We start from the raw sequence: 26641 nt of genomic DNA, 5'->3' as shown, positions 1-26641 counted from the left end.
AAGCAGAGCTTGCAGTAAGCTGTGATTGCACCTCTGCACTCCAGGCTGGGCGGCAGAGCGATACTCCATCTCAAAAAAAAAAAAAAAAGGAATGCCTACCTTTACCCCATCCCACCGCCCTATCATTGCCTGATGTGAATAGCATAGGGAGGCTAGTTGGATGTGGAGTTTCTCTAAGACCTTCACCCATCGATGCTAGATCATTTCCAAGAAGTTTGTTTGGCTTTCTAGCAGACGCTTTGTTAAAAAGGACAGATCAAGAGTTTGTTTGTTTGTTTGTTTTTTGAGATGAACTCTTGCTCTTGTTGCCCAGGCTGAAGTGCAATGGCGTAATCATGACTCACTGCAACCTCCGCCTCCCGGGTTCAAGCAATTCTCCTGCCTTAGCCTCCCTAGTAACTGGGATTACAGGCACCCGCCACCACACCTGGCTAATTTTTGTATTTTTGTAGAAACAGGGTTTCACCATGTTGGCCAGGCTGGTCTCAAACTTCCGACTTCAAGTGAAACACCCGCCTTAGCCTCCCAAAGTGCTGAGATTACAGGCATGAGCCACTGTGCCCAGCCAGCTCAAAGGATTTAAATAAGTATTCTGAGGCCAGCATCACTACTACTCTGCATGGTGCCAGACTTTTTGGTTGGCAAAGCAGAATTTGAGGTGATTCATGATGTGCTCTGTCTCCTCGCCTCTCGTCCTCATTACCTCTGATCCCTTTCCCACCCACTTTGCTTCTCCTGGTGCTCTGGATTAATTGTCTTTATGTCGTAAATCACAGCCAGCACCGCGTGTTTCTATGACTATGTTGAAATAAAACCCCTCTTTTCTCACCATCTGCCTAGCTTACCCTCATGTCTGAATCTCAGCAGGTTCTTGATGCCCTTTCAGTGCTCAGAACAAACACCAAGAGGAGTTCATCTATTGTGAGGTTGAGAAAAGAAACTCTCCTGTTAACATAACTTATGAACTACAAGTTCAGATCCTCTATTTTTAGCCATATGGAATAATTTGGAAGGCTATAAATCACATGACTGTGTAAACCAAACCAAAACTACCTCCTTTTCACATTAAAAAGAACTTTATATTTTATTCTGTTTTCTAAGGTTGACAGACAAAAAAGTTTGCTGTGGTTTCTTGACTTCACAGATGTGCCTTCCGGGTGCTTTCAGCATTGTTCTGAGTGTTAACAGTTCACAGTGGAAACTGATTAACACCATTAATAGTTTTCCAGTTCAACAGCCCTCTCCTATCTGAATTACTTTTAATATTTGTTTCTTCCATGCGCTCCTCATTCAGGCACCTGACTCCCTCTCAATTTCAAGTTCCCATTGTGTCTTTCGAGGGATCAAATAAATTAAAAGACTTTTTATTTGTTTCCCTGTAGAGATGCCTTTATGCTAAGTAAAGTGACTGAAAATGTGTTTTCTATTCAAATTAGAGAAGGAAAAAAGATACAGCTTCTCCATATCAGTATTTTTAAAGTGAGCTATGTATTAACTGATTCAATAAGCAATTATTGGGTGTTTGGTTTGTGAAAAACGCCATGCTGAGTGTTAGGGAAGGAACCAACAGAGATGAAAGTAATGAGAATATAAAGTCTTTGTCTTCAAAGACCTGAAAACCTAGAAAGAGAGACAAATCTACATATATGAGCACCTATAATGTAAGCACATGTGAAAATGTCTAGCTGGGCGCTGTGGCTCACGCCTGTAGTACCAGCACTTGACAGATCACTTGAGCCCAGGAGTTTACAACCAGCCCTGGCAACATAGTGAGACCCCCATCTCTACAAAAAGTACAAAAATTAGCCAAGTGTGGAGGGATGCACCTGTGGTCCCAGCTATTTGAGAGGCTGAAGTGGGAGGATCACTTGAGCCTGGGAGGTTGAGACTGCAGTGAGCCTTGGTTGCACCACTGCACTCCAGCCTGGGCAGCAGAGCAAGACCCCATCTCAAAAAAAAGAAAAAATGATGTTTCTCAAAGCCTTCCCAGGTCCAATTGTCCTTGTATACTCTGTTCAAAATGCAAACACTTTCCATTGTGTTATTATTAGTTGCCTACTGTTTGTCTCTTTGGGAGGGCTATAACAACTCTGAGGTCAGAAACCTTTTCTCATAATTCTATGGTCTAAGCAGAGCCTGGTATACGAAGGTGTTTGATGAATAAATGAAAGGAAGGGAGGGAGGAGAAAGAGAGAGAGAAAGAGAGGCTAACTTGGGAGTGAGTTGACCTTAGAGCTACAAAATAGGCGGGGCCTGGTAGCTCACACTAGTAATCTCAGCACTTTGGGAGGTCAAGGCAGGAGGATTGCTTGAGGCCAGGAGCTTGAGACCAGCCTGGGCATAAAGCGAGACCCCTATCTCTACAAAAAAATAAGAAGAAGTAAAAAAAAATGGTGCCTGTGCTCCAGGCATTCAGAGCCTGTTGAAGGAAGTGAAATTTAAGTCTTCAAACCTGGTAAGACTTCTGTTGAGTAAAAACGAAGGCTCAAGAGATGCTACGAGGAGCAGAGTGGAGGCAGGTATGGCAGGACTAATCTGAGAAATAATTCGTGTATTTGCAGCTCCTACCTAGTCCAGGATAGAAACACTGAAAAATTTTGAGAGACAGCTTAAGAAGCAGAAACACTCTGCAGTAGAAATGCCAGTAACTAAGCTGGTGAAAGTCCTGGTGGCAAAGCCATCTTCTCTTGTTCACTAAGTCAACATATTTAATTGTATGTACTGGGCCCTAATTTTGTGGAGGCTCTGTTCCAGGTTCTGAGGGCCAGAATAATGAGGATATATGAGCCTCCTGTCTGTATGAGGCGCCTACTCCCCTGGGGAAAGGCAATAATTAAGTAAACCAGGAAGATCATCCACACACCCGATATGATAATTGATTGGGAAGGGAAGAGGGTGCTGTGATAGAAAGTGACCAGTTGAGCCAGGGGGGGGCGGGGCGGGGCGGGGAGGAGTAGTGGGGGTGGCTCACGCCTGCGATCCCAGCACTTTGGGAGGCTGAGGTGGACTGATCACTTGACGTCAGGAGTTCAAGACCAGACTGACCAACGTGGTGAAACCCCATCTCTACTAAAAGTACAAGGCGTGGTGGTGTGTGCCTGTAATCCAGGTGTGGTGGTGTGTGTGCCTGTAATCCCAGCTACTCCGGAGGCTGAGGCAGGAGAATCGCTTGAACTCAAGAGGCGGATATTGCAGCGAGCTGAAATCGCGCCCCTGCACTCCAGCCTGGGCGACAGAGCGAGACTCTGTCTCAAAAAAAAAAAAAAAAAAAAAGACTCAGTCTCGGCTTGGCGCGGTGGCTCATGCCTGTAATCCCAGCACTTTGGGAGGCTGAGGCGGGCGGATCACGAGATCAGGAGATTGAGACCATCTGGCTAACACGGTGAAACCCCGTCTCTACTAAAAATACAAAAAATTAGCAGGGCGTGGTGGCAGGCGCCTGTAGTTCCAGCTATTCGGGAGGCTGAGGCAGGAGAATGGCGTGAACCCAGGAGGTGGAGCTTGCAGTGAGCCGAGATAGCACCACTGCACTCCAGCCTGGGCTGTAACAGAGCGAGACTCCGTCTCAAAAAACAAACAAACAAACAAAAAGTGACCAGCTGGGGCCGGGTGTGGTGGCTCACATCTGTAATCCGAGTACTTTGGGAGGCCGAGGCGGGTGGATCACTTGAGGTCAGGAGTTTGAGACCAGCTTGGCCAATAGAGTGAAACCCTCATCTCTACTAAAAATACAATAAATTAGCCAGTTGTGGTGGTGGGCGCCTGTAATCCCAGCTACTTGGGAGGCTGAGGTGGGAGAACCACTTGAACCCAGGAGTCAAGGTGGAGGTTGCAGTGAGACGATATCGTGCCACAGCACTCCAGCCTGGGTGACAGAATTAAACTCCATTTCAAGAAAAAAAAAAAAAGAAAGAAAGCAAGAAAGAAAGAAAGAAAGAAAGAAAGAAAGAAAGAAAGAAAGAAAGAAAAAGATGAAAAAGGCTGGGCATGGTGCCCACTGTAATCCCAGCACTTTGGGAGGTGGGCGGATCACTTGAGGTCAAGAGTTTGAGACCAGCCTGGCCAACATGGCAAAACACTGTCTCTACTAAAAAATACAAAATTTAGCTGGGCATGGTGGCTTGCACCTGTAAACCCAGCTACTCAGGAGGCTGAGGCAGGAGAATCGCTTGAACGGGAGAGGCGGAGGTTGCAGTGAGCGGAGACTGTGGACATTGTGCCACTGCACTCCAGTCTGGGCGAAAGAGTGAGACCACATCTCAACAAATAAATTAATTAATTTTTAAAAAATGACCAGTTGGATAGGGTGGTCAGGGACAGCCTCTGTGAAGTCAAGCTGAGAAATGAGGAAAATGGCACAGCCAAACGTTAAGGAAAGTAACTCCAGCTAAAATAGTGGTCGCAGCTGGGAATTTGGCAATGTGTAGAAGGTATTTTGGGTTGTCACATCTTAGGGGAGGGGTTGCTACTGGCATCTAGTGGGTAGAGGCCAGTGATGCTGCTCAAGGTATTACAGTGCACAGGCCAGCCCCTCCACAACAAAAAATTATCTGGTCCCAAATGTCAATCGTGCCAAAGGTAAGAAACCCTGAGCAAGGGAAATGGACAACTGCAGAGACCCTGAAATGGGAGTTATGATAGTTGTTAAGTCTGAAAAACAGCAGGCAGGCTGATGTGGAGGGAACATTCTGAGTTCTGGGAGGAGTTGAAGGTGATGAGGGCGTTAGAGGTGCCGACAGAATCACTTGAGGCCATGTTGGCTGTGGCAATGAGTCCACCTAATTGTGTTACTTTAGAGCTATTAACCTGGCTCCCATAGCTGCTACAATTTATAATTTTAGATGGATAAGTTATTTCCTTTGAAGACTTTAAAATAAATCCATTTATGGTTGCTATTCCCAGTTCTCTCTGCAATTCCAATAGCAGACCAAAAAATGATTTCAGTACAATTTTCTTTGGAGATCTTGAAGGAAAGAACTTCTATACAATTGCCCCCTTCATCCTATGGATCAACAAAAATTCCTGCAGCCAAGAGGGACCCGGGAAATGGAATCTTATTTAACCTTGTTTAATCCAATTCTTCAGCGTTCTGTCATACATCTTTATGGCTCTTTCGCCCACCCAAATTGCTAATGTGGAAAGAAAGACACCTTCATTACTAAGAACTCAGACATGATGGATGATGATGTAATGATTGATTTGCCATTGTTGGAAAATGGAGCTGTACATGTTAAAACCTCAGTAGAGAGAAGCAAGATTGAACGGAAACGTGGCTATTAATGTGATTGTGGAGAAACATGAAATAATGTAGCTTCAGAGGCTTTTGATGTACTACAAATGTATAGTTTTATAAACATACCAGTAAATATTTAGTTATCTATCATGCATGGTACTCGTGTGCACCTACTTTGTAGAAGGAAACGTGTATGGTATTGGAAACCAAAAGGAAAAAGAAGGCAGAATCCTCAGTTTCATAGAGTTTGTAGTTTATAGGTAAGATGTTGCACAGTCAACAGAGTATAATATAATCCAGAATTAAAGAAATACCAAGTGGAAGCCAGAGACATCTATAGTTTCTGCTTGTCTAGTATGTCTTCTCTTTATTGTAGTAACAGCAACTTGATTTTTTTTGTGGGAACCACTCTCCTTCATCAGTCTAGGTGGATTGGATCAGTTTGACCCTCACTTATCCTCATGCCACTAGGACTGGGCACATATCCAGGCCCAGCCAACCAACTTATTCCATTCCTCTGGCCACAGGCTGGTGTATTTCAGGATTCCAGGATGGACACATGACCCATGTGGATCCAAGAAGAGTCAGCCCCATCAAAGAGAAAGAAGGCCTATCTGAGAATAAATCCAGCCTAGAGTAAGAGAGACAAGAATTGCAGAGAGAATAACTCTTGCTGACATTGTTTAAGCCCTGGATTTAACCATTCCTGACGGCAGTGTCCTATTGAAAAAAAAATTATTTTTAAGTTTACATGCAGTAAAACTGACATTTCTTGGTGCACAATTCCATGAGTTGTAGTACATACATATATTTGATTATAGTGGTGTACTTACCACTATAACTAAGATAAAGAACAATCCTATCGCCTCAAAAATCTCCCTCCTATCAGGGGCAGTTGCTCACTCTTGTAATCCCAGTGCTTTGGGAGGTCTAGATAGGAGGATTCCTTGAGCCCAGGACTTCAAGACCAGACTAGGCAACATAGTGAGACCTTTGTCTTCTGCGCGCACACACACACACACACACACACACACACACACACACACACACATACACACATCACATACCACATACAAGTTGGGCATGGTGTTGCACGCCTTTAATCCTAGCTACTTGGGAGACTGAGGCAGGATGATTGCTTGAGCCCCCGAACTTGGGGTTGCAATGAGTTATGATCGTGCCACTGCACTCCAGCCTAGATGACAGAGCAAGATCCTGTCTCTTAAAAAACAGAAACAAAAAAACGCCCTTCATCATGATGACTCTTTATGATCAAACCCTTTCTATACCCCTAACCACTAGCAACTACTGATCTGTTCTCTATCTCTATAATTTTATCTTTTCCAGAATGTTACACAAATGGAAGCATATGAATGTAATTTTTTGAGACTGGCTTCTTTCACTTAGGATAATACCTTTGAAATTCATCCAAGTTGTTGCATGTATGAGTCATTTATACCTTTTTTTTTTTTTTTTTTTTTTTTACCTTTTTACTGAGACAAGGTCTCACTGTGTCACCCAGGCTGGAGTGACAGAATAAGACCTCCTGAGCCTGAGAGGTCAAGGCTGCATGGGAGGTCGTGGCTCACTGCAGCCTTGACCTCCCTGGCTCAGGTGATCTTCCCATTTCAGCCTCCTGAGTAGCTGGGGCTACAGGTGCCCACCACCATGCCTTGATAATTTTTGTATTTTTTATAGAGTCGGGGTATCATAATGTTGCACAGGCTGGTCTTGAACTTCTGAGCTCAAGCAATCCACTCGCCTTGGCCTCCCAAAGTGCTAGGATTACATGCATGAGCCACCGCACCCGTCCCGTTTGTACCTTTGTATTGGTGATTAATAGTTCATTGTTTAAATGTACCACAGTTTATCCATTCTCTCTTTGAAGGGCATTTGGGTTGTTTCCAGTTTGAGGTGATTACAAAGAGAGCTGCTGTAAATATTTACATAGGGTTTTGTGTGAACATAGATTTTCATTTCTCTTGGGTAAATACCTAAAAACGGGATTGCTAAGTCATATGGTAAGTATATGTTTGACTTTATAGGAACCTGCCAAAATGTTTACTAGAATGGCTACACCATATTATATTCCCACCAGCAATTAATAAGATTTCTCTTTGCTGTGCATTCCAGCCAAGACTTGGTATTGCCATTCTTTTCTTAATCTATTTTAATGGCTGTGTAGTGATACCTTACTGATTTTAACTTGCATTTCCATAATGGATTATGATACCGAGCAACTTTTTTTTTTTTTTTTTTTGAGACGGAGTCTCACTCTGTTGCCCAGGCTGGAGTGCAGTGGCATGATCTCGGCTCACTGCAAGCTGGGCCTCCTGGGTTTACTTATGCCATTCTCCTGCCTCAGCCTCCCAAGTAGCTGGGACTACAGACGCTCGCCACCACGCCCGGCTAATTTTTTGTATTTTTAGTAGAGACAGGGTTTCGCCGTGTTAGCCAGGATGGTCTCCATCTCCTGACCACGTGATCTGCCCGCCTCGGCCTCCCAAAGTGCTGGGATTACAGGTGTGAGCCATCGTGCCCGGCCAATATTGAGCAACTTTTTATGTGCATATTTGTCATCCATATATTCTCTTTGGTAAAGTATCTGTTCCTATATTTTGCCCATTTTTTATTGTTTCCTTACTGTGGATTTCTGAGAGTTCTTTATTATTATTTTTAGAGGTGGGGTCTCACTCTGTCACCCAGGTTGGAGTGTAGTGAGTGATCACAGCTCACAGCTCACCACATCCTCGAACTACTGAGCTCAAGTGATCCTCTCACTTCAGCCTCCTGAGTAGCTAGGACTATAGCCACATGCCACCATGCCTGGCTAATTTTTTTTATTTTTTATTTTGTAGAGACAGGGTCTTGCTCTGTTGACCAGGCTGGTCCTGAACTCCTAGCTTCAAGCAACCCTCCCACCTTGGCCTCACAAAATGAGGCAATTACAAATGTGAGCCACTGTGCATGGCCGATATTTTCTTTTTCCTTTTTTTTTTTTTTTTAAACTTCTGGCCAATTATTTTTTTATTCCAATAGTTTTTGAGGTACAGGTGTTTTTTTGTTACAAGGATGAGTTCTTTAATGGTGAATTCTGAGATTTTAGTGCAGCTATCACCTGGGCAGTGTACACTGCACGCCATACGTTTTCTTTTATCCCTCACCTACCTCCTAACCTCCCTCCGAGTCCCCACATTTCATTATATTGCTTTGTATGTTTTTGTGTCCTCATAGCTTAGCTCCCACTTATAAGTGGGAACATACGATATTTGGTTTTCCATTTCTGAGTTACTTCACTTGGAATAACGGCCTCCAGTTCCATCTAAGTTGCTGCAAAAGATGTTACTTCATTCATTTTTATGGCTGGGTAGTATTCTATGGCGTATATATACCATATGTTCTTTTTCTACGTGTTGGTCAGTGGGCACTTAGGTTGGTTCCATATCCTTGCAATTGCAAATTGTGCTGCTACAAACATGCGTGTGCATGTGTCTTTTTCATATACTGACTTATTTTCCTTTGGGTAGATACCCAGTAACGGGATTGCTGGATCAAATGATAGATTTACCTTTAGTTTTTAAAGGAATCTCCATAGTGTTTTCCATAGTGGTTGTGCTAATTTACATTCCCACCAGCAGTGTAAATGTGTTCCCTTTTCACCATATCCATGCCATCATTTATGGTTTTTTGACTTTTTAATTAAGGCTATTCTTAGTCGGGTGCGGTGGCTCATGCCTGTAATTCTAGCACTTTGGGAGGCCAAGGCGGGCGGGTTGACTGTGAGACCAGCCTGGCCAACATGGCGAAACCCCGTCTGTACTAAAAATACAAAAAATTAGCCGGACATGGGGGCATGTACCTGTAGTCCCTGCTACTTGGGAGGCTCAGAGAGAAGAATTGCTTGAACCTGGGGGGCAGAGGTTGCAGTGAGCTGAGATCGCGCCACTGCACTGCACTCCAGCCTGGGGGATAGAGTGAGACTCTGTCTCCAAATAAAAAGTAAATTTTTAAAAATTAATAATGATGGCCATTCTTGCAAGAGTAGGGTGGTATCTCATTGTGGTTTTACCCTGATGATTAGTTGATCATTTTTTTCACGTTTGTTGGCTGTTTGTATATCTTTTGCGAAATGTCTTTTCATGTCCTTTGCCCACTTTTTGATGGGATTATTTATTTATTTATTTTTCTTGCTGATTTGTTTAGGTTCCTTGTGATTCTGGACACTAGTCCTTTGTCAGAAGCATAGTTTGCCAATATTTTCTTCCACTCTATGGGTTGTCTGTTTACTCTGCTGATTCTTTATTTTGTTGTACAGAAACTTTTTAGTTAGTTTAATTAGGTCTTATTCATTTATTTTTGGTTGTGTTGCATTTGTTTTTGTTTTGTTTTGTTTTTTTGAGGTGGAGTCTTGCTTTGTTGCCCAGGCTGGAGTGCAATGGCATGATCTTGGCTCACTGCAACCTCTGCCTTCTGGGTTCAAGCGATTCTCCTGCCTCAGCCTCCCGAGTAGCTGAGATTACAGACGCGTGCCATTATGCCCAGCTAATTTTTGTATTTTTAGTAGAGACGGGGTTTCACCATGTTGGCTAGGCTGGTCTCGAACTCCTGACCTCCTGATCCACCTGCCTCGGTTCCAAAGTGTTGGGATTATAGGTGTGAGCCACCGTGCCCGGCCTGTTTTTTGGGTTCTTAGTCATAAAGTCTTTGCCTAAGTCAGTGTCCAGAAGAGTTTTTCCAGTGTTATATTCTAGAATTTTTATGGTTTCAGGTCTTAGATTCAAGTCTTTAATCCATCTTAAGTTGATTTTTGTATAAGGTGAGAGATGAGGATCCGGTTTCATTCTTCTACATGTGGCTTACCAGTTTTCTTAGTACCATTTATTGAATAGGGTGTCCTTTCACCAATTTATGTTTTTGTATGCTTTGTGGAAGATCAGTTGGCTGTAAGTATTGGGTTTTATTTCTGCATTCCCTATTCTGTTCGATTGGTGTGCCTATTTTTATACCAGTACTATGCTGTTTTGGTAACTATAGCCTTGTAGTATAATTTGAAGTCCAATAACGTCATACCTCCAGATTTGTTCTTTTTGCTTAGTATTGCTTTGGCTATGTGGGCTCTTTTTTGGTTTCGTATTAATTTTAGGATTTTTTTTTCTAGTTCTGTGAAAAATGATGATGGTATTTTCATGGGAATTGCATTGAATCTGTAGACTGCTTTGAGCAGTATGGTCATTTTCACAATATTGATTCTTCCCATCCATGAGCATGGACTCTATTTCCATTTGTTTGTGTCATCTGTAATTTCTTTCAGCAGTGTTTTGTAGTTTCCCTTCTAGAGAACTTTCACCTCCTTGGTTAAATATATTCCTAGGTATTTTATTTTTACTTTTCTGCAGCTGTTACAAAAGGGATTGAGTTCTTAAGTTGATTCTCAACTTGGTCATTGTTGGTGTGTAGCAGTGCTACTGATGTATGTACATTGATTTTGTACCCTGAGACTTGACTTTAGAAACCTTTAGGATGAGTCTTTAGAGTTTTCTAGGTATGTGATCATATCATCAGTGAACAGTGACAGTTTGACTTCCTCTTTTCCAATTTGGATTCCCTTTATTTCTTTCTTTGGCCTGATTGCTCTGGCTAAGACTTCCAGTACTATGTTGAATAGAAGTGGTGAAAGTCGGCATCCTTGTCTTGTCCCAGTTCTCATGGGGAATGCTTTCAACTTTTCCCCATTCAGTATGTTGGCTATGGGTTTGTTAAATATGGCTTTTATTACTTTGAGGTAAGTCCCTTCTGTGCCTATTTTGTTGAGGGTTTTTTATCATAAAGGGATGCTGGATTTTATCAAATGCTTTTTCTGTTGTCTATTGAGATGATCATATGGTTTTTGCTTTTAATTCTGTTTATGTGATATATCATGTTTGTTGATTTGCATACATTAAACAACCCCTGCATCTCTGGGATGAAACCTGCTCAATCATAATGTATTATTTTTCTGATGTACTGTTGGATTCAGTTAGCTAGACTTTTGTTGAGGATTTTTGCATCTATGTTCATCAGGGACATGGGTCAGAAGTTTTCTTTTCTTTTTTTTTTTTAAATGTCCTTTCCTCATCTTGGTATTAGGATGATGAGTGGCTTTATAGAATGATTTAGGGAGAATTTCCTCTTTCTCTACCTTTTGAAATAGTTTCAGTATGATTGGTACCAATTCTTCTTTGAATATCTGAAGGAATTCAGCTGTGAATCCATCTGTTCCTGGACTTTTTTTGTTGGCAATTTGTTTATTACTGATTCAATTTCATTGCTTGTTATTGCTCTGTTCAAAGTTTCTATTTCCTCTTGATTTAATCTAGGAGGGTTGTATGTTACCAGGAATTTATCCTTCTCTAGATTTTCTAGTTTGTGCATGTAAAGGTGGACATAGTATCCTTGAATGATCTTTTGTATTTCTGTGGTATTGTTGGCAATATCTCCAGTTTCATTTATTTACTTATTTATTTAAGATGGAGTTTCGCTCTTGTTGCCCAGGCTGGAGTGCAATGGCGCGATCTTGGCTCACTGCCACTTCTGCCTCCCAGGTTCACGTGATTCTCCTCTCTCAGCCTGCCAACTAGCTAGGATTACAGCCATGAGCCACCACTTGAACCTGGGAGGCAGAGGTTGCAGTGAGTACGGCTAATTTTTGCATTTTTAATAGAGACAGTGTTTCTCCATGTTGGCCAAGCTAGTCTTGAACTGCTGACCTCAGGTGGTCCACCCGCCTCGGCTTCCCAAAGTGCTGGAATTACAGGCGTGAGCCACCATGCCTGGCGTCCAGTTTCATTTCTAATTGAGCTATTTGGATCTTCTCTCTTGTTTTTTAAGTTAATCTTGCTAATGGTCTATCATTTTTCTTTATCTTTTCAAAGAACCAGCTTTTTATTTATCTTTTGTATTTCTGTTTGCTTCAATTTCATTTAGTTCTGCTCTGACGTTTGTTATTTCTTTTCTGCTGGCTTTGGATTTGGTTTGTTCTTTTTTCTCTAGTTCCTTGAGTTGTGACATTTGTTTGTCAATTTGTGCTCTTTTAGAGATTTTTGTTTTTTTTTTTTCTCTCTCTCTTTTTGAGACAAAGTCTCACTCTGTCACCCAGGCTGGAGGTCAGTGACACCATCTCAGCTCACTGCAACATTTGCCTCCCAGGTTCAAGTGATTCTTGTGCCTTAACCTCTTGAGTACCTGAGATTACAGGTGTATGCCACCACATCCAGCTGAAGTTTGTATTTTTAGTAGAGACGGCAGGATTCCACCATGTTGGTCAGGCTGGTCTTGAACTTCTGAGCTCAAGTGGTCCATCTGCCTCTGCCTCCCAAAGTGCTGGGATTACAGGTGTGAGCCCCCACACTCAGCCTATTTTGACGAAGTCATATTTATCATATTTTTTCTTTTATGGATTGTGCTTTTGGTGTGTTATTGGAGAACTCTTTGCTAACTCAAGGACATAAAGATTTTCTCCTATGACTTATAAATTTTTTTGTAGTTTTATGTTTTACATTTAAACTTATATTCTATTTTTGTTAATTTTGCCACAATATGTGAGGTATAGGCTGAGGTTTTTTTTTTTTTTTTTGCATATGGATGTCCAATTGTTCTAATATGTGTTGTTGAAAAAAAAACTATCCTTACTATATTAAATTGCCTTTGCATCTTTGTAAAAATCAATTGGCAATATTATGTGGGCCTATTTGTGGGTTCTCTATTTTATTTCATTATTTCATGTATCTATAACTCCACCAATGCCATATTGGCTTGATTAATGAAGTTTTATAGTAAGTCTTACAATCAAGTAATGTGAGGCTTCTTTCTTCTTTCTCATAATTGCTTGGCTAGTCTATTTCCTTTGCTTTTCTATATAAATTTAGTATCAGCTTGTCTATATCTACAAAAAGTCCTGATGAAATTTTGATTGGAAATGCACAAATGTATAGATTTACTGAAAATATATATTTGACTATAATGTCATCCAATCCATGAACATGGTATATCTCTCATTTAATTAGTTTTTATTTGACTTATTTCATGAGCAGCTTATAGTCTTCTATATACTAATCCTACACATATGGTGCTTGGTTTATACTAAAGTATTTCATTTTTGGGGAGTTTCTTTGAATTTCAGTTTTCTTTTCTTTTCTTTTTTTTTTTTGAGACAGAGTCTCGCTCTGTTGCCCAGGCTGGAGTGCGGTGGCCGGATCTCAGCTCACTGCAAGCTCCGCCTCCTGGGTTTATGCCATTCTCCTGCCTCAGCCTCCCAAGTAGCTGGGACTACAGGCACCCGCCACCTCGCCCGGCTAGTTTTTTGTACTTTTTTAGTAGAGACAGGGTTTCACTGTGTTAGCCAGGCTGGTCTGGATCTCCTGACTTCGTGATCCGCCCGTCTCGGCCTCCCAAAGTGCTGGGATTACAGGCTTGAGCCACCGCGCCTGGCCCTGAATTTCAGTTTTCAATATTTTGCTGCTCATATATAGACACAAAAGTAATTTTTGTAGGTTGACCTTGCATTCTATAACCTTGCTAAACTCACTGGGAACCATGTAGACAATCATGTCATCTGTATAGGGGCAGTTTTATTTCTTGCTTTCTAATATATATAGTTTTTTTTTGTTTGTTTTGTTGTCTTATTGTACTGGCTAGGATTTCCAGAATAATGTTGAATAAGAGTGCTGAGAATGTATTATTTACCTTGAGTGAGGGGCACAAAAAGAAAACAGTGGTGAAAATGAATATCCTTGTCTTGTTTCCAGTTTTGAAAGCAAACAGTTCAGACTTGTATGAGTTTAGCTATGAGTTTTTTTTTTTAATAGATGTCCTTTACTATGTTAAGGAACCTCCTCTCTTCCTAGTTAACTGAGAGTTTTTATCAGAATGAATGTTGAATTTTGTCACATACCTTTTCTGCTTTAATTGATATGATCATGTAGTTTTCTTTAGTCTGTTATTATGATGGAATATATTGACTGATTTATTTTATATTGCTGAGGTCAACCATACTTTGTCATGGTGTACTGCTCTTGTTATATATCATGGACTCAATTTGCCCATGCTTTGTTGATGATTTTAAAGTCCCATTTCCTGTTTAAGCCAATTTGAGTTGTATTTCTGTCACTTAAGACTGTAAGAATACTAACTAGTATTTATAGGTCCAAGCAAGTAGTGTGACAGTTTAGAAGAAAGTACAGTAATTTCTCAATGTTATAATGAGGGAAGATTGCACAGAATAAATATATAAGATCTCTTTTATTTCACAAGTAGTAAAAATATAAATTATATAATTATATTATCACAGAGGTTCCTGTTAATTGTTCCAGTACTTATTCCTAGACTTACATCACAACAGCAAATTGTTTTGTTAAATTGAAAGAGCTTTGTTTTTTGAGATTGCATATATAGTATGTGAAACCCACAAATACACTAATATCATATATTGTATAATTTCATTTATAGAAAATATCCAGAATTGGCAAATCTATAGGACAGAAAGCAGAATGAGGGTTGCCCAGGGTTAGGGAAGGGGACAAAGAGGAGTGAATGATTAATGCGTAGAGTTTCTTCTGAGGGTGATGAAAATCTTCTGAAATTATATACTGCTGAGGGATGCACAATTCTGTGAATATACTAAAAGCCACTGAATTGTACTTTTTTTTTTTTTTTTTTGAGATGGAGTCTTGCTGTTGCCCAGGCTGGAGTGCAGTGATGTGATATCGGCTCACTGCAAGCTCCACCTCCTGGGTTCAGGCCATTCTCCTACCTCAGCCTCCTGAGTAGCTGGGATTACAGGCAGCTGCCCCCATGCCTGGCTAATTTTTGTATTTTTAGTAGAGACAGTGTTTCACCGTGTTAGCCAGGATGGTCTCAATCTCCTGACCTTGTGATCTGCCTGCCTCAGCCTCCCAAAGTACTGGGATTACAGGTGTGAGCTCATGCAGCCTTTTTTTTTGAGACAGTGTCTCACTCTGTCACCCAGGCTGGTTTGTAGTGGTGCAATCGCAGCTCACTGGAAGCTCAACCTCCCGGGCTTAATCTATCCTCCTACCTTAGTCGCCCTAGTAGCTGGGACTACAAGTGTGCACCATCCTGCCTGGCTAGTTTTTATTTTTATTTATTTTTTTGTAGAGACAGGATTTTGCCATGTTGTCCCAGCAGATCTCAAATTGCTTGGCTTGCCAAAGTCTGGGATTACAGGCATGAGCCACCTTGCCCAGCCTGAATTGTACTTTTTTTTTTTTTTTTTCTGAGACAATGTCTCACTCTACTGCCCAGGCTGGAGTGCAGTGGCTCGATCTAAAATCAAGGTGTCATCAGGGTTATGCTCCCTCTGAAACCTGTAGGGACAGTTTTTGCCTCTTCCTAGCTTTTGGTGTTTGCTGGCAATACTTGGTGTTCCTTGGCTTGTAGATGCATCACTCCAATCACACGGCTGTCTTCTTCCTGTGTCTTGCCCTCATCTTTCCTGTGTGCTTGTCTGTGTCTGTGTCCAAATTTCCCTTTTCTATAAAGACACCAGTCATATTCCATTAGGACCCACACTAAGGACCTCATTTTAACTAGATTACCTCTGGAATGACCATATTTCCAAATAAGGTCACATCCTGAGCTTCTAAGGGTTAGATATCTCCTTTCAACATAGCTTCACAACAATTCAGCCCGTAACAGGCACTACTCACTTTTAATAGTAGATGAAGTAGATTGTTTGTAAAGAAGGTCACAAAATTCCTCCTACCTTTCTATTCATGTCCTTTTGCTTCCTGACTTTGCTGTTTCTCCCATCAAGAACTTGAGTCCATTTCCACCTCCTCGTGAATCTGCCCTGGCCTTGTCTTGCTTTGACCAGTCAAATGAAATAGAAGTAATTTCATACAACTACTAAGTCTAGGTCTCCAGGTGCCTTGCAGTTTTCACTCTCACTCTCCTACCTGAGATCTTTTTGTAAATGTCTGAGACAGGCTGCCATAGAGATTAATGGGTGAAGTCTGAGGTGCTCCAACCAACAGCTAGCACGAATTGCCAGGCATTTGAGTCAGGGTGTCTTAGACTATGCAGCCCCAGCTGAGCATCAGGATTCTGGTGCTATAGCTGCATTAGTGATCTCATACAGAACCAGCAGAAGAACCACTCAGCTGAGCCCACCCCAAACTTCTGTCCTACTGTTTTCTGTCCTACTGTTTTCATGTTTTGAAGTGATTTGTTACACAACAATAAGATTGATACGGAAGAATGTTAAAAGCTTGAGTCTTCTGTTGTTTACAATCTGAATTGCCTCAACTAAATAACTTAATTCTAACAGCCCCTGCTTCCTTTTTTGTAAAATGTAGGTATTTCACTCATCTGTCACCATTGGTTCCAGGTTTTCAGTCTAAATGAATGAAAACGTAAGGGATAGGAATAAGAGGAAATTACTAGCTCAAGTAACTGACAAGTCAAGGAGTTGGTTTGGCTTCAGGTATGATTTGATTCAAGAACTCAAATGAAGATATCAGGGATTTGTTGGCCCCCACCTCTCTACTCTCCTTTCTTCTTGTGTCACATTCTCAGGTGGGCTCGCCCCAAGTGAGGGCCCTCCTTGCAGTTTGAGGTTTAAGTTCATCTGGCCTGGCAAACCTAAAAGGAAGTTTGACTTTCATTGGACCTACTAGAAACATGTTCCCATCCCTGAGCCAGTCAGGCCAGAGGGATGAAATGCTCCATTTGGTCAGGACTAGGGCACGTGTCCATCTGAGCCAGTGAGGTGGAGAGGTGGAGGTAGGGGTAGGGGAAGAAAGGGTTAGGTTCAACAAGACCATCTGGGGAGACTGGCACAAAGGAAAACTGGGCCACTATTACTAGAAGAAAAGAAATGGGCCGGGTGCAGTGGCTCAAGCCTGTAATCCCAGCACTTTGGGAGGCTGAGACGGGTGGATCATGAGGTCAGGAGATTGAGACCATCCTGGCTAACATGGTGAAACCTTGTCTCTACTAAAAAATACAAAAAACTAGCCGGGCGAGGTGGTGGGCACCTATAGTCCCAGCTACTTGGGAGGCTGAGGCAGGAGAATGGCATAAACCCAGGAGGTGGAGCTTGTAGTGAGCTGAGATCCGGCCATTGCACTCCAGCCTGGGCGACAAGCGAGACTCCGTCTCAAAAAAAGAAGAAAAAAAAAGAAAAAAGAAAATAACAGATGTTCACTTCTTATTACATAGGCTGGGTAAACAGATAACAGTAATAGCTTATATTTATTAAATGCCTATTAGGTGCCTAGCACTGCTCTGAATAGTTTATGTATATTAATTCCTCTTATTCTTCTCTATTTAGGAAGAAGTACGGTTATTATAGTATTCCTACTTTACAAATGAGGAAGCCAAGGCATAAAGTGATTAAGTTGCCTATGGTCATGAATACATGAGTAGCATCAGAATCTAACTAGACTGGCTTGAAAGCTACTGCCTTTAACCTGCAGTCTATATTCAAAACAGGTCACCAGCAGTATGGTAGGCAGGATTCTAACATGGTCCCCAAGATCACCAACGCTTGGTATATAATTCCTTCTTCTTGAAATGGGTGGGACCTGTGAACATGACAGGATAGCCACTCCCTTGACTAGGTTACATTATACAGCAAAAGTGATGAAACAGTCACTCTCTAGAATCCTGTAGGAGGATTCTCCTGCTGACTTTCAAGGAGTAAGCTGCCATGTTGTGAGGGGGCCGTGGGCTTAGACCACTAGTTGAAAGCAGCCCTTGGCCAACAGCCAACAAGAAAATAGTAATCTCAGTCCTACAACCACAAGGATCTGAATTCTGTCAGTAATCTGAATGTGCTTGAAGGAGGAGCCCGAGCTCCAGATGAGAAATCCTGGCCCACCCCTTGACTTCAGCCTGATGAAACCTTAAGCAGAGGACCCAGCCATGCCGTGCCCCAGCTGCTCGCCTCTAAAAGTGACAGGCAATAAGTATGTATTTTTTTAAGCTGCTAAATTTGAGGGTCATGTATTACTAATGTCAGCATCTTCTCTTTGTAGCCTTTTTATCTTCCATCAGGGTAGTTAGGCTCTCTCTCCTTTGGCACTCCCAGGGTTTTCACACCAACTTGCTCACTGTATCATAGAGCCCCCATATCACCTGGGTTAGGATTGTAATTAGCAGGCTGGAGCATGGCAGGGATACTGCTAGGTCATTATTGTGTGACTAGCACTTGAAAGTGTCTAATGTGTATGAATTGCTCTGTAACTGGTTGCAGAATAAATGAAAAGGCATCTGTGAGGTATGTTTGCAAAATGTTATCTTTTGTAGGAACTGGTGGGGCCTGGGTTGTGCTTCCAAGGGTAGTTTGGGGGTAAACTTCAGCCTGGGGTCCTAAGACAGTCACCAGTCCATACCGAATTTCATGTGAAGTTTTAGCATGGGGCCTCCTACACTACTAAGGTAGTGGTAATTCACTTTTCAAACCCATGTCAGGTTTTCCCCGACTCTGAAGCTCTTTCTTTACATTCCACATTTTGGTGCCTTCTGAAGGCATAATTCTGTTGCCTTTTCACTGCTGTGGAGGCAAACACATCTGGGTTGAGAATCTCAGCTCTGCTGCCCACTAGCTGAGGATCCATCATTGTACTCTTCTGAGCATGTTTCCTTGTGTATTAAATGGGGAAAATAATTCTCACAGCTGGCAGTACTGTAAGGACTCCATGAGAGAATGGAGCATGGACTTAGGAAGGTATGCTCCCATAAGGCCTGGGGGCTTGCCCTTTTTGTTCGAGGCTGTGTTCCCAGTGTGTCCCTCAAACAGTAGGTGCTCAATACATTTGTTGAATGAGTAAGCAGTTTATGGCATGAATGCAGCCCAATGCCTGGTAGACAGTAAGCATTCCACAAAGGAGAGTTTTTACTGTCCATTTCACAGAGGAGGAAAGTCACCTGAGGACGCTGACACAAGTGTTCCACGAGTTTTTCCCATTTTGTCACTCGACATTCAGAAGGTAGTCAGGGATGCTGGGGTAATCTAACTTGAGGAACGAATATCCCTCAATACAACACTTCCAAGAAAAATGGCCCTCGCCATCTTTTATAAAGAAGTCAGGATTCCAATAAAACCAGGAAGGACTACGTTCCAAAACAAACAAACTCCACTCATTCCCCACCCTGGGGGAGGGTGTTCACCCTTGTTCTGCTAAAGATAGAGCTAGGGCCCTCCCCAGGAACTTCCTGGCTTTTATTAGTTTGTAATCCCAAACGTAACTTTTCAAAGGTTTTTCTTTTGGAAGTGTGGGTGTGAAACCGCTTCCCTAATCACATCGAGCAGGAGGATCTCCAGCCATCTGTAGATTATTTGAAAACCTAGCATCCGGTTGGGATGTTTGGGTGGGTGGAGGACCCTGCCGTGTTGGGATAAAACAGCAGGGACACGTTTAAAACACGTCAAGAGCCGTGCGCGGTGGCTCACGCCTTAATCTCAGCACTTTGGGAGGCTGAGGCAGGCAGATCACAACGTCAGGAGTTCGAGACCAGCCTGGCCAATATGGTGAAACCCCGTCTCTACCAAAACAAACAAACCAACAAAACAACAACAACAAAAATAGTCGGGCGTGGTGGCGGGCGCCTGTAGTCCCAGCTACTCGGGAGGCTGAGGCAGGAGTGTCGCCTGAACCCGGGAGGCGAAGGTAGCAGTAACCCGAGATCGAGCCACTGGACTCCAACCTGGGCGACGGAGCGAGACTCCGTCAGAAAACAAAACAATCCCACGTCAAGATCGCTTTGAAACACGGGCAGAAAAATTAGGCAAAAATTTTCAAACGGCTAATTACCTTGGCTCAGTTACACATTTAATCAAAAGCCCGCCTCCCCCACTTTTAGCCCCAGCGTAAGAATGTAAAATAGGTCGCTTAGAAGTCTAAGCGATAAAGATCTTCTGACCGAGAGCGAAGGGACAAAACTCATTACAGATAAGCCTAGTCCTCCCATTTCCCCCGGACGCCTCTCCCGGATTGCTAAAGAAGCAGCAGCTCCCCGGGTGGCTGCCAGGAAATCAGTACGGCCCCGCGGCAATGCTTTCACCCTGCAGGGGGTAAGAGGCGCACTTCCTGCGCTCTCCCCGCGGCTAAGCCGGGGTGCGGGAACCTTCTCCAGAGAAGCTGCGAGTTGGGGAAACTCCGCCACCGATCCATCGTGGCGCGGAGAAAGATGTGGGGCTCGGAAGGGCTAGATTTCGCAATCCTGGGTTCGATTTTCCTCCCCTCCCCCACTTTCCCCAGCCTTGGACTGGGCCAATGAAAGCCCGAAAAGGAAAAAAAAAAAAAAAATTAAATCTCAACGTAGCAGGAGTGCAAAGGCCGCTCGGCTTTGTTTCCCGGCGGGGGAATGCGCTGTGTTGGAGGCGCGAACAGGGGCCGCGGACGGGTGAGCCCCACCGCGGCAACTGCCAGGAGGTGAAGCCGAACAGGAAACCCCATCGCTTTAAAAAGGCAGCTGTCCGCCCTCCGCCTTTCCCGGCGCCCGGGCCAGGGGCCCGGGATCCGCGAGCTACGCGGACGGGGGATCTCGCCAAACCCGAGCAACGTGCGGCGTCTTTTAAGAGCTCAAACAACGGGAATCCTGCAAAAGACACGCCGGCTCCAGACGGCAGCCTCCCTCCTCTCTCCGAGCACGGGCTACAATCGCCCCCAGTCCCCAAACTGTCCCAGTAGAGGCCGCAGCCACCGGTGCCGCGCGGAGAGAGCGGAGCCGAGGGACCCCGTGCTAGGCGGGAGCCGAGCGCGGCTGCTTTAAGAGCGCGGAGAGCGCGCGCCCGCCGCCAGCTGGCCCGGGCTGCGCGCCCCCGCCACCACCGCGCGCCCCCTGCTCGCTCGCTCGTTCGCTCGCCGGCTTTAAAGTCTCTGCCAGGATCCATGCTCACATGTTACTTCCTGTATGGAGGCATGGCCAGTTTCCAGCCCCGCGCTCTTCGTTCCTCCCCAGCCTGCGCCGGAGCCACAACTTTCAGGAGCATGGACTGAAGGCGCCCTCGCCCCAGCGCCCCTCTGAGATCCTTTGTGTTTTCCTCCGTTTCCTCCGGCCGTTTCTATTTTGGGGGGCTCTCCGCTCCCCCCGCCTCTCCCCTCCCCTTCCCCTCTCGCAAACATGCCTCCTTCCTTCCCGGGGCCCTGGAAGGAGCTGCCTGCCTGAAGCCCGGAGACGCCGCGCCGCGCTCAGCCCCGCCGCCGCCCGCCGGCTCTCGGGCTGTGCTGCGCTGCCGACTCAAGTTGGGGATCCTCGGCTGCTCGCCGCCGCCGCCGCCGCCGCCTGCGGTCCCTGCCTGCCCCGGGCCCGGGGCATCGCCGCCGGCCGCCGACTCCGCGCCCTGTCCGCTCGGCTCTCTCCTTTTTGAACGGAAAGCAGCCCTTCTCCGCCGAGAGGATCGTCCCCAGCGTGGCTCTGCGTTCCCGGTCACTTTTTGAGATTTTCCGGGGGGCGCTCGGCGGCTTCCCGGATTCCAAGGGGACTCGGGCCGCCGAGCGCGGGGGGCCCGTGGAGCGGGCGAGCCGGGGAAGCGCCCCGGCTTAGCGGAGGCTCGCACGGAGGCAAGAACTTATTCAACAAGTTTATCCCCCTGCTTTCCTCTTTTCGATGTGCGTTTTCGGACATGCGGAGGTTACTGGAACCGTGTTGGTGGATTTTGTTCCTGAAAATCACCAGTTCCGTGCTCCATTATGTCGTGTGCTTCCCCGGTGAGTGCCGGCCGCCGAGGGGACGCGGCCCCGGCCGGCGCGCGTTGGGGATGCAGAGTTGTCGCCTGGGCGCGGACCTCCGGCGCCCGTCCGGGAGACCCTGGAGAGGGTGGAGGGTGGCCCGGCGCCCGGGGAGTAGAGAAGGATCTGCTCCGCTGGCTTGGGCGCTGTTTAGGGAGGCTGGCTGGTGGTCGAGGAAGGTGGAGGCAGGGGCCGGCCGGGGAGGGGCTGGGGGACGCGGGGATCTGCTCCCGTTCTGTTTTGGGGGGCCTGGGGAGCTGGAATCGGGAGGAAGGGGTACTTGCTTTGCTGACTCGTCGCCGATCGGGAGAATTCGAGTTGTGGGGCGGTTGGGGAGACTGAGGCCATGGAAAGGATGCCTCTGTGGGTTTTGGGGGGCCCGGGATGAGCCCTCTCGCTCCGGCGGGTATTGAAGGAGCTCAGAAGGTGGGGGTTTGCTTTGCTGTTCTCCACCCCTTTGGGAAGGCTAGGTTTCGGGGAATGGAAGTCGGAGGCTGGCCGCGGAGGACTGAGGATGTGGGGAGCAGCCTGCGTTCTGGGGTCGGGGGCGCCCTCCCCCGTTCTCGGGGCTGGGGCGCGGGAAGCCCTTCGGTGCCGGCGTGAGGCAGCCTCCTTGGGTGCAGTGAGAGGGCAGGGCGCAGGCGACTAGGGGAGATCCGTGTCTCCCCTACCCCCGACCGTGGCCCCTTCCCTCCGCTGCTCTGCTTGATTGGATTGCCGGGGTCTGGACGCGGGGAGGGGGCGGGGGCGGGTCGGCGGCCGGGTTGCCGTTCGCGCCTGGGCGGATTTTTTCCTGTCTCGCGCGCCTTGCCTACCTTCATCTTTGCCCTTTTGCAGGCTGTTCGCGGCTGGCAGACCCAGAGCCGCCCCTTTCTGGCCAGGTTAAGACAGGAACAATATTGGCCATTGATAACGAGAATAAATCACCGCACGTAACGGTGTGAGGCTCGGCGACCCTCCACTTCCAGCCCTCAGCTGGCAAGCCCCCCTTCTCTGCTCTGGAGAGGGCAGAGGCCAGCTGCCTCCCTCTCCTCTCTTGCAGGTCCCCTGGGCAGCAGCCCCGAACTCCCTCGTAGCTGTCCTGCTCCCTCCCTGGGGGTGGAGGCCAAGTCCTGCCCTAGCCCGGGGAAGGTCTGGAAGAAAGGGGGCGATTGGCTTTTCATCCCTCGCTCCCCTAAGGACAGATAATTCCCCGTTTTTCTGTCCTCTCATTCGTCAGCTCCTGGATACCCGGAGGTGGAGGTTATCTGAATCAAGAAAAAGAGGAACGTGCCTCGAGGTCTCCGCTCTGCTTGGTTACAGCCGCCTGTTCCCGGGCGGCTGGAGCGCCCGTTATTGGTGCAGCGGGTTCCTTAGTCCCGTCGTGCGCCGTGGAGCAGGGCGCGGGAGCCCTCGTCGCTCTCGGGGATCCCTCTCGGGGGACTGGCAGCGAATGCCCCCTTTGCAGAGTCGGGGATGGCCTCGAGGGGCAGAAAGGCAAAGCACTGTCTTGTCTTCTGCACCCTCTTTTCTCTCTGCGCATCCTCCTGCCTGCGGAGCGGCACGGAGCTCCAGCCCAGAAACGCAGCCCGGAGGCCGAGGGAGGACTTGCGTCCACACTCACCCTGGGGCCTGGGGTTTGCCCACTGGAGTCCTCCCTCTACGGTAGTGTAGGCCATGGGGACATCTCCCATTAGAAACAGCTGCCTTCATTCACTTAAAGACTACTGCTCACTATTTGGGTTAATCATCTCCCCCTGCTAGTCTCCCCTGCTTTACCACGGACTTGCCGGTTGAGCGGGCTCAGGTGCACACGGGTTGAGCTTTGTGAGGGCCACTCTTTAATGGGTGCAATGGGAGGCCGTGGAGGACAGACTTGCAAATTAGAGGAATTTCCCATTCCACTTCTGTCCTTCTTGCGCTCGGGGATGCAGTCAGTGGGCTGACTGTGGTTTTCTTTTCCCTGGTGTTTGAGGAAGCTTGAGATCCAAAATGGGACTGCCAGGGAGCGTGCTTTCGTGGGGCTTGGACCATTTTCGTCTTCTCATTTTCTTTTCGCGCCCACGCTGCGAGGTAAATAGCCCCTTTCCTGGTCCGGGAGCCGAGGGGTGTCGGAAAGGGAAAGGACAGTGGTGGGAGGCGTAGGGAAGAGGGCGGTTTGGTTTGGAAAAGTGCAGCCCGAGAGAGGGAGCAGCAGGCTTTGGAGCACGGCAAAGTTAAAAAATATCAGAGCTTTGGGAGAAGCTGGCTTTCCGTTTTCCGAGGTTGCCGCGGCGCCGCTGGACCTCAGGGGGCGCCCCCGAGCCACTGGTGGGGCTCCTGCAACCTCCACACTGGTCGGCCTCGGCCACTTCCACGCCGCAGGGATGGGGAGCGCGTGCCCGGGTTCCGAGGCTCTGGGGCTGCTGACGCGCCTTGGCGAGAGGAGGCGGCCTCGGCCTGGCGATGCTGCCCCGGTCTTTCTCGAAACCCGGTGGGGGCTGGAGTTCGCCTTGGGACCCCCACTTCTTGCCTGCTATAACCTCGAAAGCCCTTATCTGTTTGACACGAGGGATAAAAATGCTTCTGTTTTGGAGTAGGGTCCTCCTTGTGAGGTCTTAGCCAAAATCCTTTGTTGCTTAGTATTTTTGTTTGTTTCCTCTCAGAATCATAACTCAGCATAACTCTTCAGTTGCATTTGAGTTTTCAGCTCCTGTTTAGGATGTACGGGTTAGTTGTAGTTGGGGCAGGGTTTTGGAAACACAGCCCTGGCATGAGCTTTTTCCCAGTGGATTGGAAACAGTGGATTTTAGTCTTTGAACAGCAGTGTGGCAGGTTTGGGATCCATTCAGCGTTAATAATGCTTCAAGCGATCCTTTCCAAGTGCAAAGCCAAGAGTGTTACCAAACATGGTATTACGCATATTACGTTTCTATATATCTTTATAAAGCACTGCAGAACTATTTACAAAAATAGCAAAATATAATGGATCCCCCACCCAACTTCAACACTCACAACTCAATCTTTCATGTCTTCCTCCCCAACACCTTATTATTTTAAAGCAAATCCTACACATAGTTCATTCAAACTGATACATATCTCCAATCACTGGGAATTTAATCGCCTCTGACACAATATAAAATGTGTTACTTGAGAGGGTTAACCTTTTATCTATTTTACGTTCTCAGGCTATTCAGCAGATTTTTTTTTTAAAATTGATTTTTGTCTTTCGGCCCTCAGAGTGAAACTCTGGTTTTGATATGTTTTGTATTGTAATTACATTACATCTAGGATGCTGTCATTGGAAACACTTCAGATGGCTAAGCTCAGCTGTGTACCTTGGATGTGTCAGAATTGGAGGCTCCGTCATTAACATCGGGTGAATCATGAATCTCCCTCTAAGCTGTCTCTTATTTGCATGCGCGGGCTTTAGTTCTGATGGGCATCCCTTGTGGACTTAGGAAAAGGCAAAAGTAATATTTGGAAGTCAGCAATCTTTCTCTTTACAGGGTGTGAGCTTGTACAGGGTTTTTTTCACTCTCCCTCATGTATCATGTTTGAAAATGAAGAATCTTTACCGAGTCTCTAAACTGGCTTCCTTTGACACAGTTATGGAATAAAATTTTTGATGTTTCCTTCTAAACAGTGTTCACATTTGAGGGTTGATGGAGTTACAGCACTAATAAAGATAGGCATACACAGGGCCTTTTGGAAATAGGGGAGGTTGCTGCTGTTGCTGGAAGAAGAAAGGTCATAGGAAAGGTTGGCTGATGTGGGAAAAGTCACTACTCCATAGTGAAGCTTTGAGCATTTCCCCTTAATTATGGATCTGTTTTCACTGAATAAAAGATTATGTTGTTGTTTACATGAAGCAATCCAGGGCATGCTGACGATTTAATGCAGCAAAACAAACAGCCCTATCAGATTTGCCTTTCTATTCTAAACTGCTCCCAAGTTAGCAAAGTAGAATCAGTTATATTCCTGTGTGCCGATTGAAAGTAATTTTCTTGGCATTCACCTGAGATCACTTAAAATGCCCTAGAGTAGTTACTCCCTTGCCTCCCTTCCTTTTCCTGGAGACTTCTTTGCTTTTTTTGAGGTGGAGTCTCACTCTGTCATCCAAGCTGGAGTGTAGTAGTGAGATCCTAGCTCATTGTAACCTCTGCTTCCCAGGTTCAAGTGATTCTCCTGCCTCAGCCTCCTGAGTAGCTGGATCTACAGGCACGTGCCACTATGCCCAGCTAATTTTTGTATTTTTGTAGAGACAGGGTTTCGCCATGTTGGCCAGGGTGGTCTTGAACTCGACCTCAGGTGATCTGCCCACCTTGGCCTCCCGAAGTGCTGGGATTACATTTCTACTGGGCTGTTGCTTTAACACTTTACTCTTACAGTGAAACGTTGTTTGTTCTTTTTAAATCTGGATTTCCATTCAGCATGTGACAATGAAATGCCATTTCTAGGCAGGATGAAGATTACAATATGTGTACATTCTGAATTAAGAGATTTAAACAATTGTAATTAATACTGTCATCCTGGGTTACATTTCATGTGGTCACATTCCATAACCCGGAGTTTATGGGAAGAATTTAGGGCATCTGAAGTTGCCTCTAAAGCACTTGATGCCCTGAAATTAGCCCTTTGTTTGCTTTGGTTCAAAGTTGACCTCTGTTAGATGTTGATGGTGGTCCCTCAAATTGTTTTTGGCTGTATCCTGTTT

General features: G+C 45.7%; 1 protein-coding gene across 1 annotated transcript in view; it reads left to right on the top strand.

The window, feature by feature from the left end:
• The first annotated feature begins 21137 nt into the window (after nucleotides 1-21137).
• Nucleotides 21138-26641, top strand: part of PTPRG (protein tyrosine phosphatase receptor type G) — a 729284-nt gene continuing 723780 nt past the window's right edge. The window contains exon 1 of the mRNA XM_031662790.1: nucleotides 21138-21945. Coding sequence (XP_031518650.1) covers nucleotides 21861-21945 — 85 coding nt within the window. The 5' untranslated portion in view covers nucleotides 21138-21860. The remainder of the gene's footprint in view (nucleotides 21946-26641) is intronic.

The sequence above is a fragment of the Papio anubis genome, chromosome 2 (assembly GCF_008728515.1).
Source record: "Papio anubis isolate 15944 chromosome 2, Panubis1.0, whole genome shotgun sequence".
Taxonomy (NCBI): Eukaryota; Metazoa; Chordata; class Mammalia; order Primates; family Cercopithecidae; genus Papio; species Papio anubis.
Note: the sequence above shows the minus strand (reverse complement) of the source record. Positions and strands in the feature narration are given on the sequence as shown.